Consider the following 9,845-nt stretch of genomic DNA (forward strand, 5'->3'; position numbering starts at 1 on the left):
CATGCTCGCCGCCTGGGAGCGGGCGGCGGGCTCCTGCGCCGGCAGCCGCGCCGCTAAGCCCGCGCCTGCGGTGCTGTCCTCGCTGCCCTCGCCGCCCGCCGCCGACCCCCGACCCCGCGGGCGGCGCGGCGGGGCGCGGCGGAGCGCGGGCGGCGCTGCCCGCCGCCGGGGGCTGGCTGCTGCTGCCGCCGCGGCGAGCGGCGGGTGGCGGCGGGCGGCGATGGGCACGGCAGCCGTGCACCTCCTGCTGCTGCTCGGGCTGCTGAACGCCGGGCCCGGCGGCGAGGGCAGGAAGGGCTGGCGGCGGCGGGGCCCGGCGGCCCGCGAGCGCGGCGAGGCGGCGGCGGCGGCGGCTGAGAGCTTCCCGCTGGACTTCACGGCCGTGGAGGGCAACATGGACAGCTTCATGGCGCAGGTCAAGAGCCTGGCGCAGTCGCTGTACCCCTGCTCAGCCCAGGCGCTGCCGCACGACCTGCGCCTGCATCTCCTGCACAACGCCTCGGTCACCTGCAACGACGGCAGCCCGGCCGGGTGAGTCCCCGCGCGTCGCCGCCGCCCGCCGCGGCCGCCCGCGCCGCGCGCCCCGGCCCCGCCGCTCCCCGCCCGGCCCCGAGGGCTGTGGCGCCACCTTGCGGCGGCGCGCGGGGCGGCGGCGACAGGTGCAGCAGCGCTCCCGGGAGGCGGCGGCGCCGGTCCCGGCGGGCGCGCGCTCTGCCCCGGCTCCCGGTAACGGCGCCGCCGCCTCTGTCTGTCCGCAGCTACTACCTCAAGGAGTCCAAGGGCAGCCGGCGGTGGCTGCTGTTCCTGGAAGGTGAGCGACGGCGACCGCTGCCCTCGTGCCCTGGAGCGGGGCCGCTGTGCCTCGGCAGCTCCGGCCCCGGGCGGCTGACCCCTCTCTCCCCTGACAGGAGGGTGGTACTGCTTCAACCGGGAGAACTGCGACACCCGCTATGACACCATGCGGAGGCTCATGAGCTCCCGGGAGTGGCCCGCGACCCGTGTGGGTGAGTCGTCCCGAGGAAACAGTGCCCGAGGAACGGGACCGAATGGGGCAGCCGCGCGTGGGTCAGCATCGCCCAGCATCCCCCGGCACCCGTGCGTGTCCCTGCGCCGTGGCTGCTCCCACCCTGTGCCACGGCACGGACAGGCTCTTGTGCCACACAGGTGCTGCTGCACAGCTGCTTGGTGCGTGGTTGCAGGAGCCCGTGCATGGTGTGGTGTTAAACACGGGCACGTCCTCACAGACCTGCTGGGATCTTCAGAGCTGGGTTCAGTTTTCTGGTTGTTAAAGAGACTTTGTGTGCTTGTCACTCCTATTGGATGAGCTCGGGCCTTGGTCAGACACACGCACTTTCTCCCGTGCATATTTCCTGCCACGGGACCAGGCTTGTGATGTGGGAAGGAATTGGGTCTACTGCATGGGTTTCACCTGCAGCTGCCTGGTTCCACCTTTCCCCATATATAGCTGTGTAAACTCATGCAACCAGCTGCAGGCACTCTGTGTGAAAGCAAAAGTTTGGTGCATGTGTAAAGTATTTGTAGCATCTTCCATTATCAGATGTAGGGAGGAATTAGTGCTCAGATACCTCTGCTCCGGACCAGCAGGCTCCTGAGGTAGCAATGAGATGCTGTAAATGAACACCAAAACCTCTCCCATCACACAGATCTGTACTTGCATGTACTGGCATTCACCTGCTATGATTTGGGTTTGGGGAAAGGGCTAAATCTTAGGTGTGTGTCACTGGTTCTTTTCTGTGCTACAAGAGGCCTCTAGACCAGCTTCATACCCAGCATGAATCAGATTCTGAAAGTCACGTCTGCCTAAGGTTCAGAAACATCCTTCCACTGCCCTTAACAGTGTTTCTGCCTGGATGTTTGCTTTCTGTGTGGTAAGAGGTGCTGCATGAAGTCACAGCCTGTCAGCAGTGCCTTTCTTTTCTCTTTGTGCCCACCTGCAGGAACTGGGATCCTGTCGTCACAGCCAGAAGAGAATCCCCACTGGTGGAACGCCAACATGGTGTAAGGAGAGAATGGAGGGCAACAGGGGGATACTTAAACAGCATCTCCTGCCTTCTAGGCTGGCAAGAATGCTACAAAGACAGATTAAGACCAACACTTGTGGGAGGAAATTGCATGTTTCCTCGTTTGTTTCAGCTCAGCTCCCTAACAAGCAGCACTGGCAAAAGCTGGAGAGATTTCAGTCCAGGCTCCTTGGAGTTGTGGGGTGATCTAATGAAGAAAAACTGGGGCTAGCTTAGAGAGCCTTCTCAAATACTGCTGTGAGTGGTGGGCTGAGAGCTCAAAGAAGGGAGAAATGAGAAAGACACTAGTTTAAATAGGCATCTGTTTAGGGAGGAAGAGCAGAGGAGGGTGCTGTTATCTGGCATTCTGCAAGCTGGAGACAAGAAAAGGAAGATAATTCCTGCAAAAACCTCCAGTGGTTGCAGTCAGCATTTACACCACATTGAGAAGGTCTTCTCATTTTTCATGTGAGAAACTGAGACACAGAGAGTTTCCCTGTGGCAGGCCATCCATTGTATCAGTGGGACAGCTAAGAGCAGTCTTGGTCATTGTTCTGTCCACTGAGCTCAGTGCTTCAATTAGGTTGATAGAAGACAGAGTGTTTGTTGATTTAACTCAGTAAAACTACCAGTGTTCAGGAGAAAAGACAGTTCTGACTGTCACTAGGTGTGCCAGAAGGTAAAGTGTCTGATGGGGAGAGAAACTTCCCTTTTTCCCTCACCAGGGATCAATTTTCTGCCAGTCACCTGCCCCTTCCTCACCCCTCCTGGGATATCAATGGAACATCAGTGCTCACACAGCTCTCTCTTGCAGATTCATCCCTTACTGCTCAAGTGATGTTTGGAGTGGTGCCTCTTCCAAGTCTGAGAAAAGTGAGTGTTACTGATGGGCTGTTGCTGCCCCAGACGTCACACATTAAAGGATATGGCCAGACTTCTGTGAAGTTACATGAATGAATAACAGGCTTTTTCTTGCTGAAGGGCAGGAAAGGATATCAAGCCACTTCCAGATAAAACATCCTGATCTCTTTAGCTTGGGTTGTTTTGACATAGTTCAGAGCTGCTGCTTTCAGAGATGTTGCATCGGTGCAGTTTGTGAGGATTAGAGGAATAAAATTCCTTTTAGATGAATCTCCGGGTTCCAGCACACAGCAAAATAAGTGGTGTAGCTGAGGAACCATGGTGCGTCGCATGCAACTTTGGCTTTGCTGATCTGAGAGGCAAGTGCGGTAAATTTAGTTTCAGACTTGTATCAGGAGGATATTTGGCCTTTGAAATGAGCTGTCCTGTGTCAGGCTGTGTGCAGATTGCTCTGGGGAACAGGAACAGTTCATTTTAATACATGCAGTGCCATCAGCTGTCATTCTGATGATGATGGAACTCAAAGTCTGCTCAGAGGAGTCCTGAATTAAGCTGGGCTTCCTGCAGGTGGATTGTGCTACCTCAAGTATTTCTCTGTGTTTCCCAACTTAAGCAGGATTGGTGTCTGGGTGCAGGGATGCCTGTAAAAACACCAGGGGCTTAGTTCTCCTCTTGTTTCTTCATGAAGAATTTTCTTTGGCCAGAATGAAATTAATGTTACGCAGTGCTGTTGATGCTGTGAACAACAGGATTTGGCCCAGGCTGCCCCGTGCTGTGGCATTGAAAAGGCAGAAGGTTAACACTTCTCTTTGAGCTGGTCTGTGAGTTCCAGCCTTAAATCAGACACTGTCACTCTGTGTCTGTGGTCACTAATGCTTGCACTGGGAAGCTGACTGCTCGTGAATACCACGGATACACATTTCATCACCATAAGGGAGCTTTTTGCTCCACTGATTCTTTTAACTGTCCCTGTGAAGCAGCTGCTCTCCAGCAGACATGGTTGCCTCTTGGTGCAGCCCATGTAGGTGTAACGTTTGTGAAGCACTGCTTGACTGAAGTGGCTTTATGAGCTGGGGAGAAAGGAAGACAGGACTTTGGAACTGAGATTCCAGGTGGTAGGAAGGTGTCTGTGTTCCTTGTGTACAGAGGAAGGCACCCAGCACCCACCTTCTTGTTCTCTACATGTACCAATTCCTACGTGCTGCTGTTGGAGGGTGTGCTTGTGCTGCTCTGTATGCTCCTCACTTTCTTCAGAGAAGCAGGGGGGGAGTGTCCTTCGTTAGATGTACCTGAGATGGGTGGAGAAAATGGGCCTGGTTTTAGATTGATAACCTCTTCATAAGGTTCTTAAGCATTCATGGGGAGGAAGCAAAAGTCTTAAGCTGGGCAAGAAACAGTTCTGTTGACACTGAGCTATCTCTTCCAGATGAATATGCCTTCATGGGAGCACTGATCATTCAGGAGGTTATAAAGGAGCTGGTGGGAAAAGGCCTTGGCACTGCCAAAGTGTTGCTGCTAGCAGGGAGCAGGTAGGTTTCCTATGGTGAAGACAGGAGATTTCCACAGCAGAAGGCTGTTAGGGAGCAGGTCTCAGCAGCAAACCCTGTGTCTCTTCTCAGTTTTCTTCTTTATATGGTAAAACCAGGGATATATAAGATCAAGGTGAAAGATTTGCAGGAGGGAGGGAATGTTTCGTTCTTCCTTGCATCAAGTATGCTGGCTCCTGTCGGCCCACACCAGGAGATGTGTGCCGCTGGGGAATGGGCTTTGGACATGTGAATGGAAACATCAGACTTGTCTGACTGTGTGCTCTGAATCGTGCTGTGCTGCACAGAGCTATGGGCTGCTCAGCAGATGCTACATGGGTGGAATATAGAAGTTTGCAAAGGGGGAGTTTGTCTCACTTCAGATTCTTTCAGTTTCTGAGCAGCCAAACCTGACTGATACAAAGCACATAAATCTCCCAGAAGAATGAATAAGAAGAGATCTGGTTTCTGAGGTATCACAGTTGTTACTCAGCACTGGCTTTATTACTGAGTGGTTTGAAAAGCAAAGGAATAACTTAGTGACTACCAAGTTTGTGGTGCATTGCTGTGTAGATAGATGAAGTTGTCCATAGGGTGTCACTGCTGTGAGAGGGTATATGTGCTAGGCTGTAGCTGTGTGCGCTTCATGACTGCAGTATTACTGTTGCTGTTGCAGTGCTGGAGGGACTGGAGTGCTCCTGAATGTGGATCGAGTGGCAGAGCAGCTGGAGGAGATGGGTTATCCAGGAATTCAGGTTCGAGGCTTGGCAGACTCCGGATGGTTCCTGGATAATAAACAGTATCGCAGAACTGACTGTATTGATACTATCACATGTGCTCCAACTGAAGCCATCAGAAGAGGCATAAGGTACAATCAGGTGCTCTAAAGGGCTTTTGCAAGTGGTTAGGGTGTGGAGAAGATGTCCTCCTCCTCTATTTTCCTCCAATTTGATACTTAAAGAGTATTTATCACCTACATTAGTATTTTTTCAATTATTTTATTGGAGAAGACAGTAACTTAAAATCTAGACATGGAAAAGATTGTGTGCAATTGTGGCTGCTCTAAAATGTGATTGATGGGACAATATAGCCAAGATAGAATGGAAAGGCTGTTGTTAAGATTGCACTATGCCTTTAATTCTGTTACTGCCTTGTCTTTTAGGTATTGGAATGGGATTGTTCCCGAACGCTGCAAGCTGCAGTTTAAAGAGGGAGAGGAATGGAACTGCTTTTTTGGATATAAGATTTACCCCACTCTTCGATGTAAGTATGAGAGGAGAGATATCAAATGGATTCCAGGGTTTCCTCTGTATCTGCAACTAACTTAGAGCAATCCTTTTTCCAAATCTTTTGTCTTCCCAGGTCCAGTCTTCGTTGTCCAATGGCTCTTTGATGAGGCCCAGCTTACTGTAGACAATGTTCACCTCACTGGCCAGCCTGTTCAGGAGGGGCAGTGGCTCTACATCCAGAATCTGGGTAGGGAGCTAAGAAACACCTTGAAGGATGTGACGTAAGTATTCCATTGAGGAAAACCTGGCACATTTCTTTCTAAGAGACATTTTAATCCAGTGTTCTAGCAGCATTTCTCAGATCTCTGCAGAGTTGTGTGTTGTGAATTTGGTGGCTGTTAGTTCGTCTACAGCAATGATCTTGCTTTTTTTATTTCTGGGTATGTGTGAAGTAACTTCCAGCTTCACAACTATCAGCTGCCTTTGTTATCAATAGGAGCATGTTTTTTCTTTCCTGCCTCCAAGGCAAGGTCAGACTCCTTGCCACCATGCAGCCATTTACCTCACAGGGATGTTTTGAAAATCATAAAACATCCAAAGAGGTGATGAGACAACAGAGGAGGAACTGCTAATGTGCCCTACTTGCTTCACATGAGAGCAGGTACTCAGGAGCCCTGTTACAGATGTATGCTGTTAGGCAGGAAGTGACCCCTTTTCTTCTGGATGCTTTCCAGTCCAGACAGGGTTTATATCAGATAGTCATGGCTGTTCCTAAAATTCTTGCCAGGGACAGCAAAAACTCCACCTTCTCCTGAGTCTGGAAGGTTCTGTTCAGTAGGAGTGAGTTTGTCCTTCCAAGACCTAATCCATGTTTCCTTTCTTCCCTCAGTGCTAGCTTTGCTCCTGCCTGTTTGTCTCATGAGATCATTACACGCAAGTGAGTGCTTTTGCAGATCCCATGAGTGGGCAGCGGGGGGGATGTGCTGGTTCCCACAGCCTGATGCGGGCTCTGCCCTTTGTCGTTTCAGTCACTGGACGGACATCCAGGTGAAGGGGACGTCGCTCCCCCGTGCCCTGCACTGCTGGGATCGGAGCCTGCACGAGAGCAATAAAAATGGGAAGGCCCCTCTGAAAGGCTGCCCAATTCATCTGATCGACAGCTGTCCATGGCCTCACTGCAACCCCTCGTGTCCCACCATCAGGGACCAGTTCACAGGGCAGGAGATGAATGTGATCCAGTTCCTCATGCACATGGGTTTTGATGTTCAGAAGATGGCACAGCAGCAGGGCCTGGAGCCCAGTAAACTCCTGGGGATGCTCAGCAGTGGTAACTAAGAAGGGCTCTGCAGAGGGGCGGAGGTTAGATCAGGAGGAGACTCTGAGCCCTTCTCCCACACTTCCTAATTTTCCTTATGCTCATGCAGGCAGCCGCACGCTCACACCCATGCATGCTCAGACGTGTACACACCACGTGCTCCCACACTCTTGCACACTTAGGATGTGTCCAGCAAAACAAGAAAGGCAATTTCTTGCTTACACCATTTGACCAGAATGTTTTACCTCCAAACTCCAGGGCTCAGTTTCAGCCATTCACATCCTTTTCCTGTGTTACACAAGGCAATCTGATACAGGGAGTAGCAAAGCCATAAATAGCAGCAATGAGAATCTTCCCCAGGTCTAGGACTCTTCCCTTGCCATGAATTTTACATCATAGACTTGATACAAGTGGTGAACAAAGCAAGCACTGGATTTCTTGTGTCCAACTAGGAGTGAAGGAACAATAACCCGACTGCCTGGAGGTCAGCATCTCGCGATGCGTCATCACGTACAAGCCCAGGACACGTGCTAGGGATGGACACTCTTGTACTCAATTTACTTTCATATTATTTTATAAAATGACTTTTTTATTACTTTTTTTTAAACTAAGCAAGAAATATAAATGATATTGTTTTGTAACATATTTTTTTTAAATAACGAAGAAACCTCTTGCTACTTGGGCAATGTGGACATATTTATTTTAATATGTAAAACGCTATTTATAAGGGCTGACCAGAGAACCGTACATACGTCTTTGTAAAGTTGTATATGCTGCTCGTTTGGATGGGTTATTCTTATGATCACTTGTGCGTGGGAGAGGGCTGAGGGTGGTGTTGGTCTTCTGTATTAATTAGACTTCTGTGTTCCCCTTGCAGTATGCTTTGTCATTGTTTCTCCTATGAAGAGGTTGTAATATGGGGTCTAAGTACAGAGATTTTCACCCAGCATCTGATGTTTGCATACTTGCACAGCACTTTCAGCTTGACTCTGATTTGGCAGGTATTCCAGGCCATTGCATTTGAAGATGCAGGGACTTCTGGTTTTGCAGCAAAAGCCTCTGTTCTACTGAGAGCCATGTCTGATGAGCCCGTCTGGCCTGCCTTAAAATGGGGAGCATTTGGAACATAAAAGGCAGAGAACACAAGGCAAGCACCAACATATTTCTATTATTTTAGTCATTTGTGAACACACCCACCTTAGAACACAAAGAATCCCCTTTGATGGTAATGGGAGGAGAACAAGGGAGGGATCAGGAATGTGTGTTGGAGCTGGAAAGAAGAGAGACCATTCCTTAGGGGAAAAAGCACACGGGCAGAAGCAAGAAAGCAGAAAAGCTCTGTCCTGCAGCACGCTGCAGCTGGTACAGGCAAACCTGCAGAAGCAGCATCGGTTACATCCTCTTGGGAGAAGTTCCTGGTACCAGTGTGGTGTTGGCTGCACCCGTGTGTGGCCACAGGAAACTGGGGCCCAGTTTTACAAAGCACATCCCACACCAGTTGTCGGTTGGGAGCACCAAGAGAAGCTGCTGGGAGCACCAGTTGTTTGCAGGATGACTGTACACAAGATGATGCAACCCCAAATACAGCGCCTGCCCTGCGCTGCATCCAGTGATGTACTCTTAGGGAACAGTAAAGTTTAAACACTGGTGCTGCAGCTGGGAATACTTTCTGCAGAGCCAGTTACCTGTATATCCAAAACGTTAACTCCAGAGTTCATTTCTAAAACGCAAAGACTTTTTGGAGGAGAAATTTTCCTTGCATGTGCAGCTCCTGTGGTACAGGACATTCCACAGCACAGACGGTAACAACTGCTGCTAGAATGAAGGATTAACATCACAGAGAGTCAGGAAGGACGAGACCTGAGGATGAGAGCCCATTCACCTGGAGCTCCTGGGCTCCCTCATTGCATTTCCTGGTTGTTGTGATGTTAATTGCGCAGCTTCCACCCCAGATGAATGCAGGTTTTCTACATTTAGCACCGGAGGTCTTTTAAGGAAGATGGGAGGGGTTTTCATGAAAGAGACGCTGCGGTTACAGGATGGTGACCACACTGAGGGGAAGGCACGTTTTATCTTCTCATTCACAAAATCTGTGCTGTTCTCACACAAGTCATTCTGTAAGTTATCCCTGGCCTATGTGTGAGCCGCTGGAGTGCTGCAGTTACTGCTTTTCACCACGAGCAATCCTGGAACCTGTGTCTGTCTCCATTTGTCTCTTGTCTTAAGCCACAGCTGGATCACAAGTGATGCTGCAAAGCAGCGATTCCAGCTTAAACAGCTCCTGTCCAACCCCCCGGTCCTGGCTGCTCTGTCAATGCCACTGCTGTGTGGGGCGAACCGTGTGCATCTGCAGCACGACTCAGACCGGTGACAACTCCTGGTTAAAAGCAATCCCTGCCAGGCTCAGGTTTCCTGTTCGGTCTGTGAATCCGAGGCCAGTGTCCTGTGCAGGAGCAAGAGCCAGGGAGCAGGGTGGGGACACGCAGCTGGACACTGGATGTGCTGCATCATCTCCAAAGCCCATTCTGCTCAAGCAGAGGCTGCCGGTGCTGCAGTCACGGTCCCGTGTGGTGGTGCTGAGAGCAGCCACCCTCCCAGGGGAGCTGATAGCTTCCAGCTCTCTGCGTCCCAGGCACAGCTCAGCAAAGTGTCCTGGGAGAAGAGGGGGCAGCGTCGTTCCCACGGGCAAACCCAGGCTGCCCCAGAACTGCAGCGAGGGGCATGAATTCAAGCAGACCCTCTTTCATCAGCCCTTTACAGTATCTAGCACTGCGTGTGGCCATTCACTGGGGGTGTCACATCATCACATTCACATACAAGTATGGAAGACATTAAGCCACTATTACCGTTACCAAGCACAGGGGTCAATTCTAGTTCCCAGCTAGGAAGTTAG

At 51.1% G+C, this 9,845-nt stretch overlaps 1 protein-coding gene across 1 annotated transcript; it reads left to right on the forward strand.

The window, feature by feature from the left end:
* The first annotated feature begins 205 nt into the window (after positions 1-205).
* NOTUM (notum, palmitoleoyl-protein carboxylesterase) lies at positions 206-7,901 on the forward strand. Its single transcript, XM_034067842.1, has 11 exons — positions 206-531; positions 759-811; positions 909-1,004; positions 1,959-2,019; positions 2,836-2,894; positions 4,309-4,411; positions 5,085-5,276; positions 5,571-5,671; positions 5,771-5,918; positions 6,527-6,574; positions 6,666-7,901. Exons 1-11 carry the CDS (start codon positions 221-223, stop codon positions 6,970-6,972), a joined length of 1,479 nt encoding a protein of 492 aa, XP_033923733.1. The 5' UTR covers positions 206-220; the 3' UTR covers positions 6,973-7,901.
* Positions 7,902-9,845: the final 1,944 nt, after the last annotated feature.

Source organism: Melopsittacus undulatus, chromosome 11, assembly GCF_012275295.1.
Source record: "Melopsittacus undulatus isolate bMelUnd1 chromosome 11, bMelUnd1.mat.Z, whole genome shotgun sequence".
NCBI lineage: Eukaryota > Metazoa > Chordata > Aves > Psittaciformes > Psittaculidae > Melopsittacus > Melopsittacus undulatus.

Coding starts and splice junctions, on each gene's coding strand:
- NOTUM (XM_034067842.1), top strand. CDS start 221: ATGGGCACGGCAGCCGTGCACCTCCTGCTGCTGCTCGGGCTGCTGAAC. Junction 4,412..5,084: donor TTGCTGCTAGCAGGGAGCAG/GTAGGTTTCCTA, acceptor TTGCTGTTGCAG/TGCTGGAGGGACTGGAGTGC. Junction 5,672..5,770: donor GATTTACCCCACTCTTCGAT/GTAAGTATGAGA, acceptor TTGTCTTCCCAG/GTCCAGTCTTCGTTGTCCAA.